General features: G+C 56.9%; 2 protein-coding genes across 5 annotated transcripts; one reads left to right on the top strand and one right to left on the bottom strand.

The window, feature by feature from the left end:
* Window positions 1-5,220: 5,220 nt before the first annotated feature.
* ARF1 (ARF GTPase 1) lies at window positions 5,221-20,909 on the top strand. The gene is made up of 5 exons (XM_072763986.1): window positions 5,221-5,369; window positions 18,915-19,099; window positions 19,179-19,289; window positions 19,366-19,490; window positions 19,649-20,909. The coding sequence occupies exons 2-5, from the start codon at window positions 18,952-18,954 to the stop codon at window positions 19,808-19,810; spliced, it is 546 nt and encodes a 181-aa protein (XP_072620087.1). The 5' UTR covers window positions 5,221-5,369; window positions 18,915-18,951; the 3' UTR covers window positions 19,811-20,909.
* A 451-nt stretch (window positions 20,910-21,360) lies between these two features.
* C7H1orf35 (chromosome 7 C1orf35 homolog) lies at window positions 21,361-24,644 on the bottom strand. Of its 4 annotated transcripts, none has more exons than XM_025988707.2 (8): window positions 23,395-24,644; window positions 23,013-23,163; window positions 22,852-22,897; window positions 22,694-22,776; window positions 22,516-22,588; window positions 22,328-22,416; window positions 21,963-22,097; window positions 21,663-21,876 (listed from the first exon to the last, which is right to left on the bottom strand). In XM_025988707.2, the coding sequence occupies exons 2-8, from the start codon at window positions 23,150-23,152 to the stop codon at window positions 21,795-21,797; spliced, it is 648 nt and encodes a 215-aa protein (XP_025844492.1). In that variant the 5' UTR covers window positions 23,153-23,163; window positions 23,395-24,644; the 3' UTR covers window positions 21,663-21,794. The 4 variants fall into 4 exon arrangements, with proteins under 4 accessions (XP_025844490.1, XP_025844489.1, XP_025844492.1 ...); XM_025988706.2 differs by having other exon boundaries at window positions 23,399-24,644; XM_025988705.2 differs by lacking the exon at window positions 22,516-22,588 and having other exon boundaries at window positions 21,361-21,876.
* Window positions 24,645-24,698: the final 54 nt, after the last annotated feature.

Raw genomic sequence — 24,698 nt, 5'->3', positions numbered from 1 at the left:
AGTGAGGAGCACCCACCCGAAGGTGCAGGCTGCTGCGGCCACTGACCACCACCGGGTGGCTCAGGAGACCAGGCTTCGTCCTTTCCCAGGTCTGGAGACCAGGTCACCTTGAAGGCTCAGGAGGGTCCCTCCTGCCTCCCTGAGCAGGGGCCCCAGGTTTGGGGCACATGGCTGGGGTTCTCAGAACCCTGAATGCACAGAGCCTCGTGGCCTGGCGGGGTTCCCCCTTTGCCCTCTGTCTGGGCCTCGAACTTGGGGTTGACCTCAAGAGAACAACTTCATCCCAGTGAAGCTGGGGGTTACAGCCCTCCCAGTGCATGTTTCCGTGCCAGACCCATGGGGGCCCAACCACCTCCTCCCTCCCGAACCCACCACCTCACAGGGTGCCAGGCACCCCCCAGACACACCTCAGGCCCCACAGAGGGCTCTCCTTCCACCCCGACTGACTGTGTCCACGTATCACTCGTACCCTTTACCCACACTGCCCTTCAAACACATGCTCCAGGGACAAAAGGAAGCTCTTCCACTCCAGCTTTCCCACGTCAGACTTTCTTCTATACAACACATAATGGACTATAGCTCCAGCTCACTTTCAGCAAGCCTTACCTGATGCCAAACTCCTGTGCTGGAAAACCACTGAACCTCCTCTCCATGCCTCCAGTGACAGTAGCTCACGCATGCTGTCCCACCTTCCAGGGCTGCTCCTGCCCCAGGCTGGCCCCTGCCCGCCTGGCTGCACCCCTGGCCCCCAGATATTCCTGACAGCTGTGACTAGAGCAGACTCCAGTGCCTGCGCCACAGATGCAGCCGCACCACACACCCCCGCCATGTGCCCTGACGGGACACCCCAAGGCTGGTTGGTGAGCTCTGAGCTCAGACTCAGGTCCTGCTGCTGTCCCAGGTGGGCCCTGGCTAAGGGTCCACTGCTCCCTTCACAGGGCCCAGGGAGGATTTTCTCCAACATAGGGAAGGCTCCTCTCTGCCCCCGGTCCCTAGGAAGAGGGGCAGGCTCAGGGTGTTACTGAAGGGGAGAGGGCAGAGGGAAGAGGGCAGGGGTGCCACTGGGGAGGGCCAGAGTCGTCTGCTCCAACAAGGTAATGCAGGGGCAAGAGGGGGGGTGCCCTGTGGATGGTGAAGCCAGGAGGCCAGGGAAGACCCCAGTCTGAGGGTGGGGGCTCCATTCTGAGACCCCCTGGAAGGGCAGCCCAGCCTGGCCAGGCCCTGAGTACCAGTGGCCTCCCCTCCAAAATGGCTCTGTGCAGAGCCGCAGAGGGGAGGCCCGCCTGCGAGGGTGTCAGCCGCATGGCTGCTCCCAAAGGCTGGTGGGTCGGACCTCGGTAAAGATGCCCTGCCGTCTCACCCCAAGTCCGCTCCAGGTGCCACCCAAGGGACAGTATTCCTGCCACGCCAGCGTAACGATACTCCCTGCAGCCCAATTCGCACCTCCGTGGACCCAGCAACCGGGGGCGGCCCCGCCAAGTGCATGGATGCATCCGTGTCCCAACACTCCCTGAATACACGTGCGTATCCATTTAAAACATTGGGACACACCAGGGCCCCCATGGCTGCTCGCCACGGCTTGTCCCAGAGAAGCCACTGGTCACCAAGGCAGCCTGTCCTGTCCCCACCAGAATTGTCCCCCAGGACCCGGGCTCACAGGGAAGCGGGGCTGGGGGTCGGGGTGCCAAGCAGTTGAGCGCCCTGGCCACTGTCTTTGGGTGAGGCTGGAGGCTGGGGGTGTGACACACCATGAGATCGGGTGCGGTACCCCACCCCCCAGGCTGGATACCACAGAGCCAGGCCCAAGCTCAGGTGGGAGGAGGCGCAGGCGTGGGGCCCAGAGGCTCTGCCACCCTCCAGGGGCCCTCCAGGGGTCTAGCTGTCCACATTGCCTGGGCAAGAGCCAATGCCCCAGCCAGTCCTGGTGGCCTCTCAGGCTAGTGGGAACCATGCTGTCAGCTGGGTGGGCTTAGCTGTGCCATTGCTGGCTGGGGTGGGGGCCGGGGCCAGGGCCACCCCAGAGACCCCATTCCAACCACCGTGGGGAAGCGGGGCTGAGACAGGCGCCCACAGACTACCTGCCGGGGCCCCACAAGTGAGAGCAGCATCTGAGGCCAGCAGGTGTCGGGGGTCCCTGTTGATTTGGAATGTGGAGGCTATGTGTGCCGCAGAGACCCCCTATCAGGCTGGTGAAAGGGGCCCTGTCTCATTAGTGTCTAAAATAAATGGGGTTCCATTTCCACAGGAACAGATCCAGTTACTGAAAGCAGAAAAGCACCCTGGGTGCACGACCTCAAGGGTGGGAGGTTCCCAGTGGCTCCACAGGATGACGGGGCTGCTAGTGGGCTGGCACCTTCCCTGACTGCAGGTGTGAGGGGGGCAGGAACCTACCACTGGCTCCCATACCAGCTATAATGTGATAGGAAAGTGGGGTTTGTGTTGCCCACAAATCCACAGGTCCTGGCCTCCTGCTGTTTGGGAAGGACGACTGCGTTTGATGAGGAATGCTACATGGCAGACAGAGGGCTTCAGAGCAGAGAAACGGTGCCTGCTGCGTGGGGCACCCCATTCGGCTTCCCCCGCTGTCTCCCCAGGCGCTGAGAACCAGGCGGGAGATACTCTTGCCCCATGCCGCTGGCCTGCCCCAGGAGGGCCACGGTGCCCCAGGTGGAGGAGTCAAGCAACACATGCAGGGGCTGCCCAGCCCGGGACAGAAGGAGCAAAGCCCCAGATCAGGAGTACTTCCAGCCTGGGCCAGGGATGAGCAGGGGCCCCACGAGCTGGGCTGGGGGAGGAGGCCACAGTAAGGGTTCAGAGATAGGGAAACGGAGGCAGGAGTGGGTACAGGTAAGCAGGGATGTTCAAGGGCCTTAAGGCGATGCAGGCCTCCCCCATGTGTGACTCTGGGTGGTGCCCACACCCTGCCCACCATGGGATGCTGGCATGACCACAGGGATGAGAGTCACCGCCTGGTTGGCCCCAGGACAGGAGGCAGGGCAGCCTCGGGGTGGGGTGGGGAATGAGGGGTGGTGTGTAGGGGCCGAAGGTACCGCAGCCTGGCCTAGGAGGGACATGCAGGAAGGTGGGCTTTGGGGCTAGGCCTGGGGAAGAGGGGAACAGAGCAGAGGGAGATGTGGGGCCCTCACCCATCTGGACAGGAATTTGTCTTGGGGTCCCCTCTGGGCTCAGGGGTCCATGTCCAGACCAGGGAACCAGAGGCCCCTCTCCCCACACTGTCCTAGGTGCCAGATAATGAGGGCCTTAACTGAGTAGTGATCTGGAGACACCCAAGATAGCAGCCCCTGTCCTGGGCAGCAGGGTGCGGCTGGCACAATAGCACAGGTGCTGATGGGGCAGGCAGGAGGCCCAGCCTCATGCAACCTCTCTGAGCATGCTCAGCCTCCCCAAACAACACCCATCACATAGCTGTGAGAGGTGCCTGCCGGCCAGGGCACCCCAAAGGAGGGAGTATCCCCAGTGCCCCACCAATCCCCTCCTCTGCCCCTATGCTCCTGCCAGTCCTCCGATCCTTGAGTTGCTTTCCCAGCCACCCTTCCTGTTTAGCATCCTTGTGTTGGACCTGGGCCTGGGCCTGGGCCCCCTAGGGAATAGGAGATTGACCCAAGCCCCTGGTCAGAAGTCAGACTAGAGGTGAGAATCTAGAGCACCCTGCAGCCAGCTCACCTCACCCCCTCCTGGCAGGAGGTGGGCAGGCACCCCATGCCATCTATGTGTCCCCAGGGTGTCTTATCTGTGGGCTTCAGGGAAGAGGGGCAGAGGGCCATAGTTCCCTGGAGAACCTCTGGTGAGCACCTGGGCCTCGGTTTCCTCCAGGAAACCCCCTGGCACTTCCTGGCTCACTGACAGATCTCCTGTGGGGGCAGGGATCCTTCCCCTGATGAACCCCATAACTGTGTGGCCTGGCCTTGTTGGGCCCAAGATTGCAAATCTGAGAAACCACCAAGAATCCGAGAAACCACCAAGGAGCTGACACTGATGCAAACACACGAGTGTTTATTTACAAGCTCGAGTTTCGGTCCAAGTACACCCGACACAGCAGAGCAGGGTTTTAGCTTAGTTTTAAGGGCTGGTCTAGGGGACCCCAAGAAGGGGTGAAGCAATTCCTCAAGTTCTGTTTACATTTTGATAAGGGGCCTTCAAGGGCATTGAGCTCTGTTCTTATTCTAATATGGGGCTTTCTAGGCCGTTAAGCTGCAAGCTGTTTTCTTCCTGTAACTGAAGTAAGGTAAAGTTCAGCTCTTCTTCGCAGGGGCCTGGGATGGCTGCACTTGTGCTACTATACTAACACTGAACTTAAAGTGGAATGGCCTTAATTTTCTCGGCCTCCACAGTCTAAAAATGCCCCTTCCCCCCCACAGGGGACAAGCCAGGAAGGACAGAATCAAGAGGACGGCGGATGCCTTCACCGAGAGGCCGCGCACAGGAATCATTCGTTTTTAAACTGTGCGTGTATCTTTTGGACACTCCTTCCTGACTAGATTTTCTAGGATTTTTTAAATTTCAAAGAAAGTTTCTGAAGACACAGGGCCACCAGCATAATCTGGCAGGACTGGTCTCTGGGGGTAGGGGGCCAGCACTACCGGGATTCTGTGCCACTCCTGGAGGTGTAGACCCCTGAGGGCACGTTGCATGAGGCTTCGAGGCACGTTTCGGGCAGGAGGGAAGCGTCAGGTCCTCCGTGGGATCACAGCCGGGGCCTGAGCCTGGAGCCTGGGGAGCGGCGCCCCTCAGACCAGCGCAAGGAGGCTTCCCGGGGGGAGGCGGCTCCTCCTTCCGGTGTTCCGGGACCTCGGCTCGCGGCGACCCCGGGGCAGCGCTGTCCCCAGCCTGGCTGCGCCACTGGACGCGGCTTCTTTATTCGGTCTGCGGCCTGCTCCGTCGGGTGGGCTCTGGGGTCGCGCCGGGGCCCGGGCACCGACTGCGGCCGCGATTCCCACACCGGGCCGCTGGTCCACCGGGACCTGCTCGGTTAGGGAGGGCACAGGCGCCCTTTCGTGCACCGCGGCCGCAGGGCCCTTCCCCACCTCGGCCCTTCATCTACACCAGTAGGTGGGTTTGAGACACCCGGGGTCGGCAAAAAGCGGGGCCCGGGCAGGCTGACTCCGCCCCGGGCCAGGGAAAGCAAGTACGCCCGCGCGGTGAGTCCTCGTCCCCGCGCGCCCGCTCCTGCCCAGAGTCTGCGCGTGCGCGCTGCGGCGGGGAGTGGGCGGAGCCGCAGGCGGGCCCGCCCCGTCCCCCAGCGTCCCCCGCGGCAGGAGGCACTGACGTGGCCGCCGTCAGAGCCGCCATCTTGTGGGAGCGAAACCAACGCCTGGCTCGGAGCAGTAGCCTCGCCGCGGCCGCCGAGGGTGAGGCGGCGGGCCGGGGCCGGGGTCGAGGCCGGGGCTGGGTGGCGGGGGCGGTCCCGGCCCCGCGAGGCCCTGCCCACCGCCGTGGCGGCGGGCGGTGAGGGCCATGTGAGGCCGGGCGGGGCGGGGGCCGGGGTGAGGCCGGGGTGGCGAGGCCCGAGGCCGGGGCCGGGACCGGGGGCCGGGGGCCGGGGGCGGGGGCCGGGGCCGAGGGCCGAGGCGGGGCGGGCGCGGCGGGCTGGGCCGGGCCGGGGATGGAGACGGGGGCGGGCTCGAGTCGAGTCCGAGGTCGAGGCTGGGATGAGGAACGAGGCAGTGCGGGGGTCGAGGACTGGGCCGGGGGTCGAGGCTGGGCTGGGGTCAAGTTGAGGCCGGGTCGAGGCCGGGGCTGGGGGGAAGGGTGCCAAGAGCGGGCCTGGCGTCGAGGCTAGGGTGGGGGGTCGGGGCCGGGGCGGGGGCTAGGAGCCGAGAGCCGGCCGTGAGAGGGGACCGCGGCGGCGGCGGAGCCCCGGGCGAGGGTCGGCTGCCCCAGCGCCCCGCCGCGGCCTCGCGCCCCGTAGAGCCGCCGGGGTGGACGCCCGGAAGTCCGGCCCGGGCCACGGGCTCCCCAGGAAGCTCTGCTTCCTGCTCCGCCTGCGAGGCCTCCCGCCTCGGGGTCTCGAGGACCAGGAAACCGAAGCCCGGGGTCCGGGACGCTGCCAAGGTCATGCGAGGGCCAGGGTTTGAGCCCCGTTCCTGTGGGCTCGGAGGATGGGGGTGGGACGGGGCAGCCTTCCCGTACCGGTGCCCTGGGGAGGGGTCCTGGGGTCCGAGGGTAGCCTCTGCGGCCCCAGGAGGCGCCGGTGGTGGGGCCAGGACACGGGCCTTGCTTCCCGGCCGCCCGCGGTGGGCAGAGATGGGAAGGCCCTGCGCCCTAGCGCTCACTTGTTGCATGGTGCGGGTGGTGCTGAGCCAGGGGTTAACAAGGCTTGCTGGTTAGTGTAGAGTGCTTAGCTCCGACTGCCCTCTGAGCTCGTGGCACCCTCCCATTTCCTCAAACGTCAAGCAGAATTGCACAAGAAGTCGTTGACAGGAGGAGGGAACGCAGAGCTTTGGGGTGGTCCCGGAAGTCACTGTTAGTGCTGTGCCTTGGGCCTGCTGCTGGTGTTCCAGTGGTCGGCTGTAGTTCTTGTTTCAGAACTAGCAAGTGAGTGGTCAGCACGTTTTTCTGTCTGCTGTTTGCATGGCTGGTTCTGCATTTCTGGCTTTGTGTGTCTGTGTGAAGGACGCCAGGCTGTGTTGTAGCTGTGGTGAGACAGACCTCTCCCAGTGTATTATATGGGGGACCCACTGCGGGGCTGCCGATATCGCTTGGAGTGTCGGCAAGCACGGAGTACCCTAACTGCACAAGCTGGAAATGCATATGCTCTCACCAGCTGGCTCCAGAATTAGAGGGAGTTGAGTGTGTGTTAATCACCAATCTAGCCATTTTGTTAGAGCGTCTTGTCCTCCTCCCGTAAGGATTTGGTCTTGTTAATGGGCTGAACGTAGATGTGCTTCTGCAGAGTTGTCCCTGTTTTCAGGAATGCCTTGCTGGAAATAATCCACATCACTGGGGCATTATGGAGCCTCTGCTTCCTAGGAGGCTGCCTTCAGAGACAGGTGTCCAGATTTGCTACTTCAAAGGACTTGAGGTAGTGGGTTTGGAGAATGGCTGATTCATGTGCTGTCTGATTGCCCCCAAAAGCAGAAATTGGTGGTGTGCCCCTCACAGTTCTGGTTTCTCCCACGTGGTCGAACTGTTAGCTTTGTGTGCTCCACAAAGAGGACATTCAGACCTGCTGAGCTGTGTCTCCCCAGACTGGACAGGCTCGGAAGTCCAGGAAGGCACCCTTGGGCTTCTCTGCTTGTTTCAGTATTGCTGGGTGTGGTCTCCAGTCAGGTGGCCAGAGGGATGAGCCTGTGCAGGTCCATAGCAAGTGTGCTCACCTGCTGTGAGAAGCTGCACTCCATCCTTCCAGTTCTTCAAGAGGGTGTCTTGGTGTGTGAATTTCAGTCTGCTCTCTTTCTTCCTTGGCTTCCTGAAGTTAGGTAAGAGCTTAGGTCCTGTACTCCCATCTCCTTGTTGGCATGGCCAGTATTTGGTCTTGACCCAGTAGTGGATTGAGTGACTTGCTATGTGGCCGGGAAAGAATAGCTTAGGGCACGCATGAGAAAGAGGAAGAGTGGGATAGTGAGCATGTGAGTCCAGAGTATTGGGGGTGGTGGACGGATGGGGAGGAGGCTGAGGGGGATTCCAGGTCACGCAAGTGACCCTCAGCTGATTTACGTCGTCCTAGGTGCATATTCTGGTGATTACTAGGAACTCTAAAGCGTAGGTGTAGTGTACCTACTATACAGTTTGTCACTGTCCTGGGAGATGGTGCATGCTCTTGGATGGGTTGGCCTGACGAGCTAAAAGAAATGTGACAAGGTTCACGAAAACAGCCTCAGAGCTTTGTGTCCTTAGGAGCATCATAGGCCATCCCCTGCAGGCCTGCCTCCCCAACTTCCTTGTGTGAGTCGGGAGCAGTGGCAAACGTCCCTATAGCCCCTCGTGTCCTGGTCTCTGCACACCCTGGCCAGGAGAGCTCAGCAGCCTGTCCACAGAAGATAGGGCAGAGGGGGCTCCTCTCCAGCCCTGACTAAAGAAGAGAAGAAACAAAAAGCACAGAAGCAGAAGGTGGGCTGAGATTTTACAAGCATGGGGGTGATACTGTTTAGGACACAAATGTTTCTATGTATCTCTGAGGCTGCAGAGGTGACCTTTAGTGTACAGCATAAATTAAAGGGAGGCCCACTTAGGATCCACATACATTTTAATAAATTTGCTTCTCATAGGGATGCTAGCGAACTAGAAGGGATTTTAAAAGACAAGTCAAATGTTAAACATCTCATGTCTTTTGGTTTGTAGTACGTGTGAAATCATTTGTGTGGTGCAGTATAAGGAAGCCAAACAGAAAACTTGGTGGTTAGCTCTGTTACCTTTTAACGTGACGTTCTTCAGTATCGCATCAGTTTGACCTAGGTGCAGGTGGCCAAGAAAGCAGTTTCAAGATTCTGTGTAGTCTCATTCATGAGGGGTAGCAATGAAGAGAGACTTAAATTGCCAGCGTTTTGATCACAGGATTCAAAACAGAGGCTGTCTTAAAAATTGCTGCCAACAGTGTGTTTTCCTGTGAATTTTCCTATCTGTAGGTGAGCATGGGATTCCTGATTAATTGAAACTATTAATTCATGTTAAAAAATACCCTATGTTCTGTTGGTATGGGTGGTGAAACTTCGTTGAAAATAATAATAGCTTTTAGTGTTTCTCTCTGTCAAAGTGATGGAAGGTTTTGCCAATTCTTGAGGAGAGTGAAGAAAACATATTTAGTACCTGAGGTCCCATGGTATGGGCCCTTGCCGAGATGCACACGCTTGCCATGTCTCTACAGCCCTGATTGCCTCCCTGGAATGTCAGAGGATTGTCAGACTGCCCCAGCATGAAACTCATGGTTGACCTGATGGGTTTTTCCTGACAAACTCGTTTTTTTTTTTTGTTTGTTTGTTTGTTTTTTTTAGGAAAAGCATATTTATAGATGTGTGATTAGTCTTTCTACGTTTTAATCCTTCTGGGTCCTGATAGGTGTGGCTTTATGGTTTTTCCTCTGCTCCCTGACAGTTGATCTTATGGGTGAGCAGTGGAGGAAGCCCCACTGGTCGAGCATGAGACAGGGTGGATGGATGTGCGATGTTGGAGAGGGGTGTGAGGACAGAGGGTTAGAAGGGGTCCTGTGGATGTGTGGGAGAAACAAAAAGCTTCTCCCTGCTGGGGGAGCCCTCAGTGCTGAGGCCCTTTGGCAGGAGTGCACCTGGTGGGTTTGGACACCTGCCAGGAGCAGTTTGGGTGAGGAGGGCGGGGAAGCCTACTGCAAGCCAGTGGTCCCAGCACCCTGGAGTTTGTGGGACTGGGAAGAATGCGTTCTGTGTGACCTCGTATCTGTGTTTTGTGTACAGAAGCAACACGTGTGTGTGTGTGTGTGTGTGTGTGTGGTTTTAATAGATGTTCTGAATTTTCCATAAATGCGACTACCTTGCAAATCAAGGAAGATTGTATTTTGTTCTTTGTAGAACTTTATTACAGAGTTTCTTTCTGTTTCCAGGAGAAACTTAACTGCTTTGTCGACAGAGCCACCGTGTCCTCAGATCTGAGGCCCTGACATGTGCTGCAGTGGTGTGCATTTGCAGCAGTCTCTGGCAGGTGGTTTGGCAGAATTTGTAGTGTGGTCGTTCCTAGTCTGGAAGCACATGTTTGATAATGGGTCACTGCCCTTTATTTCCCCATTTGGTGATAGGTGGAGCAACATGACCGGTTTTTTGCAGTCCAGGGTGTGTGCTGGTTGTGCTGGCTGCCAGCTTCCTCTTGAGATGATGGTGTGGCACATGAAACTCCATGGTGTCAGCCGTGACCCTTGTGAGCACCCTAGCATGACAGGTAGTATGCAGGCATTTGACTCTGACCAGCAGACCCCTTGCTGGTGGGGTGGAAGCCACAGGCTATTGGGATGCCAGAGGGGAGATGAGGGGGCCAGGGCCAGTTCATGGGCAGGTACTGGTGCCTTTCAGAGGGAGGGGTGAGGGCAGTTGCTGGTGAAGCAGGCAGATGGGGGATGAGGGGCACAAAGAGAGGTGGTGGGTATCTCTGGGGTTTGGACCCAAGGACCTAGGAGGAGGTTGCTAGGTTATGTTTGGGGTTCAGTCTTGCTGGGAGATCTGTGGGAAAGGAGTCTGCAGGAGAGGGGGGGGGGTCCCTGGAGGCGGTGGTACCAGAATGTGAATGTGCAGGATGCTGACCTGATGGGACCTCCTGTTCATCTGAGGGGCTTCAAGCAGAGGATGGTATGGGCACCAGGGCTGTCTGTGGTTGCAAGTGTGGCCAGAGCAGGAAGAGGCCATGGAGAGATGGCCAGACATGAGAAGTCCCCATAAGGATGGTGGCCTCCAGAACAGGACCAGCATGGTAGAGGGGCCCTGAGCCTGAGAAGACCACTGGCAGAGGGCAGATATACTAGGGGATCCCACAGAGGTGCTGAACCTCTGCTGCACTTGGCTTTTCTATGTCCTCAGGAAGGCCGTCCTACAGAAAAGAGATGGGGCTGCTCGTTTATTTTATTTTCAATAATGGTCCCTGGAAGACAGAAGCCAATGGTTAAAGATTAGCTTAATCTGCCCCCCATGCCTCTGTGCTGAGAGAGCCTCAGGGGCCTCCTTGTCCTAGGTGGTTCCCAGAAGGGTATGGGGGGGGGGAATCTCAGGGCCTGTGTGGTGGGCTTTGGTGACCCCTCTGAAGAGGCACAGTAAAGGTGCAGCAGCCTCAGCACGTGGATGGGGACCCCACCATGAAAGACTCCTCTGAGAACTTGCTCGCGGTGGAGGTGGGGTCAGAGGGCGTATGCTGGCACTCTTCCACTCCCGTTCCCTGGTCTGCCACTTGTGTTTGCTGCGTGTTGTTGAAGCTCTGCGCCCGGTGCTGCTCTTGTGCAGTTGCTCCTTTCGTGAGTGTGGTGAGGATACACCCAGAAGGCAGCGTAGAAAGGACCATTTCCTATCAAGGTAAGGTCCCAGGTTGAGTGAGCACCTCATGGAGAAGGCACTGGAGTGTCCCTGGAATGAGGTCTGAGGTTTCCTGACCCATCCCAGACTGCTGGTCCTCTGGTTGCCACTGTGGGGGATTGAGCTACAGTTCCAGCTGGCTTGAGAAGGACCAGTAACTAACCCCCTGCAGATTGGTAAGGGTCAGTGCCAGGATGCTTCTTGGGGTGATGGGTGGTTTTTCAGATGCTGCTCTGCCTTGTCACAAATTACTTGAATTCCTCAATTTGCAGCTTAATTTGTTGTGGTTGATGCAAATTTGCTTTTTTAATCTTTGGGGTTTCTTTTTCAGTAACAGGTCCTTCAGACTTTACTGCATTTAGGGTCAGAAGGAAAGTATTTGTGCCCTTAACCTGTAAGTCAGAGTAGAGTGAGGGCCAGGGGTCCCCACCACCAGCCCTGCAGGAGGACCTGGAAGGCAACCCATCGCTGCTGCCCCACCCCAGGGACAAGTCAGGCGTGAGGAAATGGTGTTGGAACAGTCAGTCAGCATCTGCCAGCAGGGCGAATGCACAGAGCTGAGAGAGGCTCCTGACGCAGCATCCTGGCAAGGCCGCAGTGTGTGTGTCTTGTCTCAGATGAGTCGATTCGGGGGCCGACTGACCTTTGTTGAGTGGTCTCCTGTGCATATTGTTCACACTGTGCTAGCTTGTCTGCTTATTTGTTCCCATCCATTCATTTCGGTGAGGTGTTTTGAGGATAGGTTAAAAAATAGTAAAACTTGAAGACTCTTAGTGAGAGGAACTATAGACCTTAAATCTGTTGTTCAGTTAGGAGCTTTGGTCTTTGTAGCTGGTGGCGAGGGGTGAGTTACAGTCCAGCAGTCCCCATGTGGTCTGTTCCCTTTGACAGTGGACAGTGATTCTTGGGCATGTGTGTTACTGTAGAGGAGCTACACTGATAACGAAATTCATTTCTAGCTGTTGCATTTAACTCTGAATCTTTTTTTTTTTTAATTTTTTTTTTTAGCGTGGCATTTTTTTTTAATTATTTATTTATGATAGTCACAGAGAGAGAGAGAGAGAGAGAGAGGCAGAGACACAGGTAGAGAGAGAAGCAGGCTCCATGCACCGGGAGCCCGATGTGGGATTCGATCCCGGGTCTCCAGGATCACACCCTGGGCCAAAGGCAGGCGCCAAACCGCTGCGCCACGCAGGGATCCCCTGAATCTTTTTTTTTTTTTAAGATTTTATTTATTTATTCATGAGAGACAGAGGGACAGAGACACAGGCAGAGGGAGAAGCAGGCTCTGTGCAAGGAGCCCAATGTGGGACTCAATCCTGGGTCTCCAGGATCACCCCCTGAGCCGAACGTATTTGCCCAACCGCTGAGCCACCTAGGCGTCCCTTAACTCTGAATCTAAAGCAGGCAAAGGGCAAGCAAATTGCATTTCCCTGGCTGTGCCCTTTGAGTCAGATCTGCCAGCTCCTTCTTCAGCTCTCAGAGGCAGAGCACAGAGTGAGGGCGAGTAGACAGCTGGCCTAAGGGTGCAGAGCAGAGGGATAGTCTCTGCTTGGGTGCCTTGTCCCTTCCTGCTGGAAGTTCCTGCTAGGAGTGGGAGGCTGGGTGACTGTGGTCCAGAGGTGCAGGCTTAACAGTCTAAGTCTGTCCTGGGACATCAGGAACTACAGTGACTAGTTCACAGGACTGGATTTTATAATAGAGACATTCCTAAGGAGGAGAATCGGAAGTTCTCCTCATAAGAAAATAATATGTAACTTTGGGACATGAAGGATGTTGACTAGACTTTTTGTGATGATCTTTTTGCAGTATATACCTACCCACAGAGTCATTGTGTTGCATACCTGAGACTCGTTCAGTGATGTGTCCGTTATGTACATAACACTGGGTGGGAGAAAAGATTACAGTTTAATTGCATCCACTGAGTGCCAGGCTGAATACTCGCCCCTGTGAGCATGTTGATCCCTGTCTTTTGTCACAGTTGTGTTAGGAGTATGAGACGTACCTCATCACTAGTACTGGCACAGACTGATTCTATGAAATAGGGATGATGTGTCATGTACTGCTCAGCTGCCGAAGCAGCCTGCGCTACTAAGTGGAGTTTTGGGCTTGCAGGCAGAATGATGACCCGAGACTGGGGTCCTGAGTTGGTGGGCAAAAAGCTGCTTTGTGGCACATTGTGATCATATCACCAACAAACCCCTTTTACAGTCAAATTCTACATGTTGGGTGAGTTGGGCTTTTGAGTGTCTCTGCACATAGGTGGCTGCTAGACACAATTTGCTTGTTCAGGAAACCCTTAGAAAGTGATCCCCAAAAGGAGAGAAAATGAGTGAAACTATCAGTGAGGGTGACAAAACATGAGAGACACCTAAGTTTGGGAAACGAACAAGGGGTAGTGGAAAGGAAGGTGGGTGGGGGGTTGGGGTGACTGGATGACGGGCACTGGGCGAGGGCACTTGCCGAAATGAGCACTGGGTGTTATACTATATGTTGACAAATTGAACATATATATATATATATATATATATATATATATATATATAAAATATATAGGAATATGCTCTCCTGGGCACACACACAAAAAAAAGTGGTCCCCAATGCATATCAGCTCCTAGGGAAAGTCTTTGGTTTGTGAATTTCTTTTCCATTAGATATCAAGTGAGAGTCTGGACTGCGGAGTTGCACATTTTACAGTGTGTAACTCAGGCCCAATAAACCTGACTTTCACAAAGGTGGAAAGAAGAAAAGCTCAGGTGTCTCCCACCTTTTCATTGGAGTACAGGATTCATCCATCTGAACTCCCCATTCCCAGCACAGAATGGAGCCCAAACCCTCAAGTCTTTGCCTCCCTGGGTCGCGTTTTCATTTTCCAAGTCAAACTCAGGTTGTTGGTTTCTTTGGGCTAACGACTGCAAACAGTTCAGGTTCTGTTGGTAATCACCTCTGACGGTTTCAGGGAAGGTAGCAGACTTTCTTCCTTTGTGTCTCCTGAAACCTCACAGGCCTGTGGAGGGGATGCCGAGGCTGCACTTTTCCACAGCAGCTAAACCAGTCACGTTGTGTTCATTTATCGGAGTGGAACAGTTGTAAACTCACGGAGCTGCGTTTTTATCTCGTTGGACTGGCTTGCCCAGGGAGGCCCCGTTGTTGGCGTTGGCCTGTGGCCAAGTAGACCTTTGCATCCGAGAACAAAGGCCACCACCTTCTTTGCTTTACATTTTTCCTGGTCCTAACAGAGGAAAAACTCATTCCTACAGGGCTGTGGGGTGGCACTCATCCTCCCAGGAGGGAGCTTTGGTGACAAAGTCCATGTTTTCATTGCTCCCTGATGCAGAGAATCATCACCGTAAACCTGAAGGACGGGTTTGGACTTGAGCTCAAGGGATTCTGGTGGCAGAAGGTGTGACATAGCACCTGGGCCAGGTGTCCTGCATGTTAGAACCTGTGCCGAGAGGCCACAGGATGGCTCTGGCGGTCCGTGTCAACTGTCTCCTGTGGCAGATGCTGTGCTAAGTCTTGACCTTTTGCAGAACAGGAAATGGTAAACCCAAGACTTTATGCTCATCCCCAGCCCCCCTGGGGGGCTCTAGGACTTCGGGCAGGACAGGGACCACATTGGTCTTGAGAGCTCATCAGAGGAGGCCAGGGACAAGGTGGGGGCCCCTGGGACCTTGTGTCGATTGGTAAGAACAAGATCCAGTAACGCTGAAACAAGTAGACCCCAGTCCCCTGTCGTGGCTCCGCTCTGAGGGCTGTTTATAGATGAATGTGCTGCAAACAGTCCTAGTTTGTCTGCTTTGGGCCCTGGCCTCAGCCCCTGGATCCCAGCAGTAACAGTAATGGAACTGTGATTGAGCCAGCTGGTGACTGGCTTACATTTTCCCACAGGAAATCTTAAAACGCTATCTTTATTGTTCCTTTTCATCCCTGGGTGTTTTTGTGTACCTGTCATCGCACCTGTCATCAGTAGGATTGCCAGGCCCCAGTTTTTAGCCATGCGCATAGCGCTTTCCCCTTCTCTGGAACTCTGCCTTCCTGCTCTAGCCTGTGCAGGAGCCCCCCCGGGCTCCCCTCACCTGTAGCCACCTACTTGGAGGCTTGCATGTCTGGCCTTACCTTTGCTCTGCCCCTCCCCTGCATTGCTACTGTGGCTGGGTATTATAGACTTGGAGGTTGAAAGCCCTGCTGTGTCCCTTCCATAATGTGCTTTGACCCCTGGTGTCCTGAGTAGATCTGTTTCAGTGTTTGTACCCCAGGCTCCCTCAGTCTGGAGGTTTCTGTTTTCCTGAGCTGGAACATTTAAGAACTAACTTCTCAAAATTTTCTGTGCTCTTTGTTTTTTGGAGTTTCTGTTAAATGTTATTTTGTTTAAGAATTTCTGCTCCCCCTGCCCCAAAGACTTTGGAGCAGTTTCTGGCTCCAGTAGAATTGAGGGAAAGGATTAGAGAGCTCCTGTTTGCAGTCGCCCTCAGGTTAGCGTCCCCACCAGAGAGAGGATGCATGGGTTCCAGCTGATGGACCCGCACTGGTGCTACATCACCCAGAGCCCGCCCACACCCCTGTCTTCCAGGTTCACTCCTGGTGCTGTGCCTGCTGTGGGCATGGACACATATGGGAGGATGTCTCAGGGTCACACGGTGGTTTCGCGGCCCCAAAGCTCTGTAGTGCTCCCCGAGTCTTCCCCCCTGCCCCCAGGCGCCCACAGAGGGGACCTGTCTCCTGTGTCCACAGCCCCGTCTTCTCCAGGACGCCCACACTTGAAATCACAGAGTGCGTGCCTGCTGGGATGGGCGGCTTTCACCCAGTAACCCACCCCTCAGGTTCCCCCACTGCTCCTTATGGTTTAGAAGCCCGTTTGTTCTCAGCACTGAGTCCTGTCCATTGTGTGGACGGCCCAAGGTGTCTGTAGGCATTCACAATTCCCGGTTGTGGCGATTGTGGTAAAGCTGCTGTAAGCCCCCGAGTCGGGATTTGGGGATCTGCTTTGGGACAGTGCCTAGAAGCTCCATGGCTGGGTTGTAGCGGAAGAGCATTTGGTTTTGCCAGAAGCCGCCGAACTGTCTTCCAGAGCGGCTGTACTGTCCTACAAACCACCAATGAGGCATTAGAGTTCCCGTGGCCCCACATCCTCACTGGCAGGTGGTGTCACCGGGTCGTGGGTTTGGGCCTTTCTAATAGGTGTGTAGTGGGCAGCTCTGATTTGCATTTCTCTGATGACGTATTATGTGGAGAGTCTCTTCATGTGTGCATTTGCCATCTATATGTCTTTGGGGAGGTGTTTGGTCTTTGGTCCATTTTACGATTTTTCTTTTTTTAAGAGGAGGAGGAACTGCAGGGGTAGAGGGAGAGAGAATCTTAAGCAGGCCCCGTGCCCATTCTGGAGCCCAGTGAAGGGCTCAGTCCCATGACCCTGAGATCATGACCTGAGCCAAAATCAGGAGTTAAAAGCTCAACTGATGCAGCCACCCAGGTGTCTCCCATTTTATAGTTCCGAAATGCAATTGAAATTTGCTTGTTGGGCAGCCGCGGTGGTTCAGCAGTTTAACGCTGCCTTCAGCCCAGGGCGTGATCCTGGAGACTCAGGATGGAGTCCCACATAGGGCTCCCTGTAGGGAGCCTGCTTCTCCCTCTGCCTGTGTCTCTGCCTCTCTCTGTGTGTCTCTCATGAATAAATAAATAAAATCTTTAAAAATTTTTTTAAAAAAGGAAAGGAAAGAGAAAGAAAAGAAAAAAATTTGCTTGTTACTGAATTTTAAATGGTCTTTTTGGGTATTTCTTAGACAACAGTCCTTGATGTTGCACATGTTTTCTCAGTCTGGTCAGTCTTACTCTCTTGACATGGTCTTGCCCAGAGTGGAAGTTTGTAGCTTTAATGAAGTCCCCCATGTCAGTTGTTTCTTTCATGGTTCATGCCTCTGGTGTTGTGTCTAAAAAGACACTCCCATGACCAAGGTCAATGTGGACCTTTTAAATTGCTCCTAATCTTTTTTATCCATCGTGTGTGTGTGTGTGTGTGTGTATTTCACTTTGGCTGTCAGGTCTGCCAAGAGCCTTTCCCTGTGTCCAACACCCTGTCCTTGTTTTTTCTGCATCAGATCATCACCTTGTTGCCTTGGGGCTAGGTGTGGGTTGCGTGGTTGTTTTCAATAGTCTTCCGTCCCCCACCCCCAAATTCTTTTCCTTTCTTCCATTGGTAGGTTTTTAAAGGGAGCTAGGCCATGGCTATTCTGGGTCCTCCTGAAACGAGCAGCCATAGGTCCTGCCCTGGCTGGGAGGCCGGTGGGGTAGAGTGCCTGTCTGTCCAGCACCTCACCTGCCAAGGATACAGGGGGCAGCAGGGCCCCTGGTTCAGTTGCTCTAAGAAGGTCCCTTCCCTGCAGAGCTGAGGACACACATGATGAGGTCAGGCCCACCCACCCCACCATGGCTTCTAGAATGCCTTGTCGCCCTCTTTTTCTTTTTGTCTTTGTGGGTTGGGTACCTCTTCATTAGTGATTTCAACAGTGAACTGAGAATGAACATGTGTGTTCCCCAGAGAGTATATGTTAGGAAAATTGGCTGAGGAAAAAGGAAATGTTGCAGTAAAGATTATTTTAAATTATAATTTTGTGAATAAATACTGTTCACAACCAAAAGAATAAAAACGTCAAAAATGCATTGAATCCAGGCGCCCAGCTGGCACAGTCAGTAGAGCGTGCAATTCTTGATCTCAGTGTTGTAAGTTCAGGCCCCACATTGGGGGTAGAGAGGACTTAATTATAAAATTTTTTAACAACTGAAAAAAGTGTACTCAAGCCTGTTGGAAGGCCTCCACTGGGCATGCCTGGAGCCACCACAGCATCAGACCTACCACATAAAACAGGAATGTCATTGCCTCCTGGATCCTAGGGGCCAGTGCTGATGGACTGGTTGTAGGAATGATGAGGCAGGTTTGACAGTCATTCTGGTGGTGATTCGGCCAGAATGTTGGGTGCTGAAACTAGGGGGAGTGGGAATGTATATGTTCTCACCCAGTGCTCACTGGTGATGAGGGCTGAACATAGTGGAGCCCTGGTGATGCTACCTGAGCCTGTCATCAGAAGTGACATGGAGGCAGGCCTGCATCCTCTCCATGCTCCAAAGCCTGGGGTCTCCTGACCACTCCTAGGGACAGCTGTGCATGGCTGGGCTCCTTCCACCTCAGGACTGCTCTATCTGCCTGCCTGCCTGGAACACACTAACATTCTGTCCACACAGACAATTGCTCTTTTCTGAAGGCTGCCCCACACCCTGCTACATGGCTTTGCTAGGTGTTAAAAACCTAGATGCCTGGGCAACCTGCATTTGAGAAAGTGACTGTCTCCCAAGTCCCTGTTAGGAAAGGAAACTAGAATGAAAGTACCTCCCTGTGGAGGGGTCAGGCCAGGTTTCTGCTCTCAACGAGGGGACCCTGGGGCAAATAGTCCCTGATGTGGCCTAGGGGCTACTTCCACCCTGGGGTGAAAGTGCCCGCCTGACAGGTTCCCCCTCGGATGTCATGGCTGTTGTGCTGTCCCAGGGCCCAGGTCCTGCCTATGGGTGAATGCAAAGCTTCAGTTTGTCAGTGAAGGTGGGCTCTGGCCTGTGTCACCGCTGGGATGGTTGTTGCAGCCGCTTTGCCGATACTCTGGAGCATCTCACATTCACTGAAAGCATTCCCCCTCCATGTGTCATGTGTTATATATCACGCCCAGGGCAGGTGGAACAGATGTGGGCATCATTTTCTGGTGACAGCAGCCTCTGGCTTCGGTCATACCTGCCCTGAGATCCCCAGAGCTCCCATGTAAGGGCAGGACTCCATGTCTGCTGCTTGGGAACCAGGTCTCATCTGGTGCTGGAGGGAGGGCCCCAAGCTGTTCCTACACTGCTGGCCCTGAGCAGCACAGAGACCCAGGACTCCTGTCTCTACAGGTTTCTCTGGCCAGTGTTGCTCCCACCAGTCTACAGCATGGGAAATATCTTCGCAAACCTCTTCAAGGGCCTTTTTGGCAAAAAAGAAATGCGCATTCTCATGGTGGGCCTGGATGCTGCAGGGAAGACCACCATCCTGTACAAACTAAAGCTGGGTGAGATCGTGACCACCATTCCCACCATAGGTGAGGAGGGGGGGCAGTGGGCGTGGGGGGACGGCGGGGGCAGCTCTTCGCGAGGCTCACCCAGGTCATGCTCCCACAGGCTTCAACGTGGAGACCGTGGAGTACAAGAACATCAGCTTCACCGTGTGGGATGTGGGTGGCCAGGACAAGATCCGGCCTCTGTGGCGCCACTACTTCCAGAATACACAAGGTGAGCAGAGGGGCTATGGCCCGAGGGAGAGGTCGGGGTGCCTTTGGTGCTGGTACTAATGCCCGCGGCTCCGCAGGTCTCATCTTTGTGGTTGACAGCAATGACCGGGAGCGTGTGAATGAGGCCCGTGAGGAGCTCATGAGGATGCTGGCGGAGGATGAGCTCAGGGATGCCGTCCTGCTGGTGTTTGCCAACAAGCAGGTAGGCGCACAAGCGGGACCTGGCTGCCAGCAGACCGTGCCCTGTGCCAGTGGACGGCTTGCAGGATGGGGGCAGGGGTGGGGCAGCCAGGGGTCCCAGGGCAGGAGGGCTGGTCCCTGCAATCTGCTGACCCCAGGCCACTGGGCCTCTCTCACCAGGACCTCCCGAACGCCATGAATGCAGCTGAGATCACGGACAAGCTGGGGCTGCACTCCCTGCGCCACAGGAACTGGTACATTCAGGCCACCTGTGCCACCAGCGGGGATGGGCTCTATGAGGGACTGGACTGGCTGTCCAATCAGCTCCGGAACCAGAAGTGAGCCGCGCCCCCCTCCCCTCACTCCCTCCTTCCACCCTGCTTTACTCTCATGTGGTGTGAGTGCCAGAAGCTGTCTCCATGGTTGGTCACAGTGTGCTTCACCATGCTGTAAATGTGCAGACGCAGCCTGCAGCCGGGTTTTTATTTAATGTAAATAGTTTTGTGTTCCCAACGAGGCAGTTTCTGGTACTCCTATGCAATATTACTCAGCTTTTTTTATTGTACAAAGAGAATCAACCCACCGTTCAATACTGAGAAGGGATTTAGGCACATGGGGCCTCCGGGAGTCGCTGTGTGGGACCAGCCTGGCACACCTCCTCTGGGCATTAGGTCTATGTTGAGATCCATTTTGGTGGTTGGTTTTTAACCCAAACTCAGTGCATTTTTAAAATCATTACAAATACAAGAAAAGGAGAACACTTGAACACACAGAAGGGAGATATGTGCCTAGTGTAGGTTCTGCAGTGGCAGCCAGAGTCCAGTCCACCAGTGGGCCATTTCCCGTCGGGAACGTGAGACAGGGCAGAACCAGCCACGGTCCATTCTGCATGGTCACAATAGGGTCCCTGTGATCGCTCTTGTCTCGGGTCATCCTGTATCCCCTAGCATTTGTGCTTGTACTTGTGCTTACACGGCTGCCCAGGAGATGGGCTGGGGGCTGCATCACCGCTCACGGACCCCTCGGAGGGACCCCGGCCTCCCTGGGGGCAGTGTGGGCACTCTGGCTTCCTCTGGGCTGCCTGGGGTCTCACCAGCAGGAGTGCGGGCGGGCAGGCCAGTCATCCCAGCACCTCAGCCCCGAGCCCCGGGAGCCCCGGTCTACATGTGCTTTCACTCCCTCAGCCTGCAAGGGTCAGATTTGCCATCAAAACAACGACCTCTACTGTTTTCTTTTGTATTTTGATAAACACTGAAGAAGCTGGAGCTGTTCAACTTTATCTTGGGGAAGTTCTCAGAACTGGTTTATTTGGTGTCGTGGAACCTCTTACTGCTTTCAATACACGATTAGTAATCAACTGTTTTGTATACTTGTTTTCAGTTTTCATTTCGACAAACAAGCACTGTAATTATAGCTACTAGAATAAAATCTCTTAACTATTTCATGGCTTTCCAGTGCTTGGGTGCCACTGACCCACACTTACCACTGTGCACAGAGGATGTCACTGGCTAGGGACCTACATTGTGTGGCTCACTGCTCCCTGTGTTAGGTGTGCATATGACCCAGCGCCCTCTCATCATCCACCCGCTGACTGGTAGTGCAGCCCCTGGTCCTGGTCTATTCTGTGGGACTGGGACATGGGAGGGACAGCAGGGTCACCACACTGGGTGTGCCCGAGGCCTGCTCTTGCCCATGCCCATCCCTGCCAGCCAGCCTGCTCCTGAGGGGTAGGAAACCCCTGGCAGGGCTCCTAGTGGCTCTTTGGCTGGAGGCCATCCCTCCCACCTGACTGGGCATGCTGGTCTGGTTCCTTCTTCTGGCTGGGGGTGCCCAGTCTGGCCCCCGCCCAAGATTGTTTACACCATTACCAGGTTGAAAAACCAGGGTCAGGGTTATGAAGACAGAATCGTTTTTAGTTTGATGACTTAAAGTCAAACAAAGATGCCAGTTTCACAATCATGAGTGAACCCTGGGTTTCATCCTCCCTGCAGGCAGGCTGTAAGAGGAGGGTTTAATGACTAGGTGCTCACCTCCCAGGGGTGGGCACACTGCTGACTCCAGGTTCACGTCCGTGCCCTGGGGTTGGACCTGGTAATCCAGGGAGAGCCCCCCCGCCGTCCCAGCAGGGTCTCAGGCTGGTCTTGCTGGAACTTTACTGGGACATGACAGCCACCTTCCCTCAAGGATTAGAGACTTTCCCCTTAAAATAAGTTTATTTAAGTACAAAGTGAGTTGAAAAATAGAAGTGTCTCGGGGCCTTCCCAAGCAAGTGTGTCCTCCCGGGGCAGGTCCCCTGCTGGACATGGGGGCCCCTTGTGATCTGGCCTCAGTCACTGTGGTGGCTGCGTCGCCTCTTGGAGGAGGGCAAGGAATCTTCAGAGTCAGAGCCGCACTGGTGGTGCCCTGGCCTGGGGATATGGGGACATGCGGTCAGGGGGAGGCTGCCCTGCTCCCCAGACCTTCTCTCTGCCCCACCAAGACTGAGCACACCTACCTCGCAGGAGCTGGAGACAGTGGAGAGGCCACCCTGCTCCTGTGTGCCTTGTCTTTCTTCTTCTCTTTCTTGTGCTTCTTCTTCCTCTTCTTCTTCTTTTTCTTCTCTTTCCTGCTCTTCCTGTGGCTCTCCAGGCTGCAGGGATGTGGGGTGGGGTCCCCTGTGCACTGTCCACACAGACCACCCCCCCGTGGCTAGTGGGTACAGCGGTCCTTCCCGTTGTGGCAGGAAACTGCCAGGAGCAGCAGAGGTAGGAAGGCGCCCTGCTTCCAGGGAGGAAAAGCAGGGGTGGGACTGCACCCTGCCTTCCCCTCGGGGGAGCCCAGCAGGTGGGCCTGGGACCAAGGGGTGGGAGCAGCCCTTACCCAGGCTGCACCTTCTCCTCCTCAAACCGAGGCTTCTTCCTAGCAGAGGCGGGGGAGGCCCCTGGGCGGCTGCTCTCCACGCGGTGGTGCTGGGGAGGGAAGGAGCAAGGAAGGAAGGCACTCTAGGGGGCTGTGTGGGGGGGGGGCGTCCCAGTTTTGGCGCCCGCCCGCAGAGAGGGGGGGTTTACCGTGAACACCGACAGCCCCAGCTTGGCGGCCTCCTTGTCTTCCCGGGACAGCGCCACTCGGCCTGCAGAGCCGCTGCGGGAAGGCAGGCGAGGACCCCACGGTGAGAAGGCCCAGGCCTCCCTCGGGGGGGCGGTGCGTGCACCTGGGGAGGGCCCCTTCCACCCCCCAGCCACGCACCTGGAGCTCCCTAGGCCCAGCAGCCGGTCCACTCCCTTCTCCTCATGGTCCCCTCCTTCTCGCTTGCAGACCTCCACAAAGTCCTGTGCGGAGCGCAGCGGGTCTCAGGCGGGGGTTCGCGCAGACTCCGGGCGCCCCGCCCCCCGTGCGCCCCTCACCTCCTTGCTCAGGCCAGTGGGCTGCTTCCTCACGTTCTTGTAGCCTCTGTGGGGGCCGCGGGCGAGCTTCAGGCGGCGGCCGGAGTCCCTGGCCTTGCCCCTTGGACCCCGCCTCGCCCCCGGGCCCCCCGAGCTCCCCCGACCCCACGGGGCCCACTCACAGCGCCGCCATGAGTGCCTCCTGCTCCGCCTGCCGCACGGCCGCCAGCTCCTCCTCCCGGCTCAGTCCCGCGCCGTCCGCCCGGCCCTTGGCGTACCAAGTGAGGTCTCGGCCCTTCTGCCAGCGGCCCACGGGGGCCATCAGCGAGTTGCCTGCGGGGACGCAGCGCGACAGCTCGGCCCGCTGGTCGCCGCTCCCCGCCTTCCCACGCCCGCAGCCCCCCTTTCCGCACCTCGCGCCCTCTCCTTCCCCGCACCCCCGCCCCCGGCTTCCCACGCCCGAGGACCTCGCAACCCCGCTTTCCCGCACCTGCGGCACCTCGCACTGCAGCTCGGGCGTCCTCCCCGCCCCCGCCCCCCCAACCCCCGGGCCCGGCGCCGCACCGACCCAGGTAGTTCTCCCTCTGTTTGTCGGTCTTCACGTCCTCCCAGCTGAACTGGTCCTGCCCACCACGCACGCCGCCCCGGCTGGAGCCGAACATGGTGCCAGGCCGTCCGCCGCCCCCTGCCTTCGTAAACCCCGGCCTGGCCGCCCCGGGCGGCGCCGGCGCCGGGCCCGCTGCCGCGTCGCGCGCCTTGACGTCACACTCGCGTATGCCCGGGCAGCGCCGCAGGCGCCTGCGCGTTGCTCCCCGGCCCCGCCGCCCCGCCCCGCCCCGCCCCGCCCCGCCCCGCCGCCAGCGCTAGGCGCACCGCCAGGGAAGCGAGCGGGCGTCGGCGCCAAGGCGGGTCCCGAGGATCCTGCCGGCGTTGGGAGCCACATTGTGCGGGCGACGGGCCTGGGGCTGTGCCGGGAGATGGGCGAGCGGGTGGGGCCGCAGTGCCGGCAGCGGGCACCGGGGGCGGCTCGGCTCCGGAGGGAGCGTGACAGGCCGGCAACTCCCGGGGCTGTCCCCTGGAGACCCCAGCGTGGAGGGCAGGCGGGACGGCGCAGGTGCGCCAATGCACGGGCTCCTCTGGCGCCGCGGGGGGCGGCTGTGCTGGGCAAAGCAGGATCAGCTCCGAGCCCTGGACACGGGGGAGCAGCAGCATGGACAGTGTGTGAGGCCCCCCACGTGGGTGGCGGAGAGGTCCTGCGGAGGGGGGGTCGGGGGCCCACACACAGGAACACCTGGTGCAGATGGGACCTCCACTGACCAGAGCGCTGCAGACGGGCCTGGGCCCTCCGTCCACTTCACCGTGTCACCCACTGTGGGGAAGAGCCTGCCACCTCCCGCCCCCTTCAGAAGCTAAGCAGGTGCCCGTGCGTTAGTGGAGGTCTTGCCAGGCCCACCAGCAGCAATCTCAGTAGGTGATTTCTGCCAGAACCCCCTGCCTGGGGGGGCCCTCTTAGTGATTTCCATCACCAGCACCCACCCTGCCTTGTGGCTACAAGTCCCACTTGTCCCTGCCCCGCTCACCCTCTGCTCTGCTGTTGACCCCTGCATCGTTGCTGTGACCCCACTTCAAGGGAAGGGCAGACGATGCCGTTGGATGTTCCCAGGACCCTGCGCATGGCCAGGAAACTCAGTGGACCAGCAGGGACTTAGGAGTCCAAAGGTGGGTGCTTAATGCAGCACCCTTCCCCGGGAGCCCAGACACAGCCCCCTCCCATGGAACATGGGCGCCTTCCCCACCTTTTGTATCAGTGCCCTACAGTGGGCACTCAGGTTTCCAAGAGTCCCGACAGCCCAGGCCAGGGCAAGAGG

This window comes from Vulpes vulpes, chromosome 7 (genome assembly GCF_048418805.1).
Source record: "Vulpes vulpes isolate BD-2025 chromosome 7, VulVul3, whole genome shotgun sequence".
In the NCBI taxonomy this organism is placed as follows: Eukaryota; Metazoa; Chordata; class Mammalia; order Carnivora; family Canidae; genus Vulpes; species Vulpes vulpes.
Note: the sequence above shows the minus strand (reverse complement) of the source record. Positions and strands in the feature narration are given on the sequence as shown.

Coding starts and splice junctions, on each gene's coding strand:
- ARF1 (XM_072763986.1), top strand. CDS start 18,952: ATGGGAAATATCTTCGCAAACCTCTTCAAGGGCCTTTTTGGCAAAAAA. Junction 19,100..19,178: donor GACCACCATTCCCACCATAG/GTGAGGAGGGGG, acceptor ATGCTCCCACAG/GCTTCAACGTGGAGACCGTG. Junction 19,290..19,365: donor CTACTTCCAGAATACACAAG/GTGAGCAGAGGG, acceptor GCGGCTCCGCAG/GTCTCATCTTTGTGGTTGAC.
- C7H1orf35 (XM_025988704.2), bottom strand. CDS start 23,492: ATGTTCGGCTCCAGCCGGGGCGGCGTGCGTGGTGGGCAGGACCAGTTC. Junction 22,777..22,851: donor CCACTGGCCTGAGCAAGGAG/GTGAGGGGCGCA, acceptor CGCTCCGCACAG/GACTTTGTGGAGGTCTGCAA. Junction 22,417..22,693: donor CTGGGCCTAGGGAGCTCCAG/GTGCGTGGCTGG, acceptor TTCCCTCCCCAG/CACCACCGCGTGGAGAGCAG.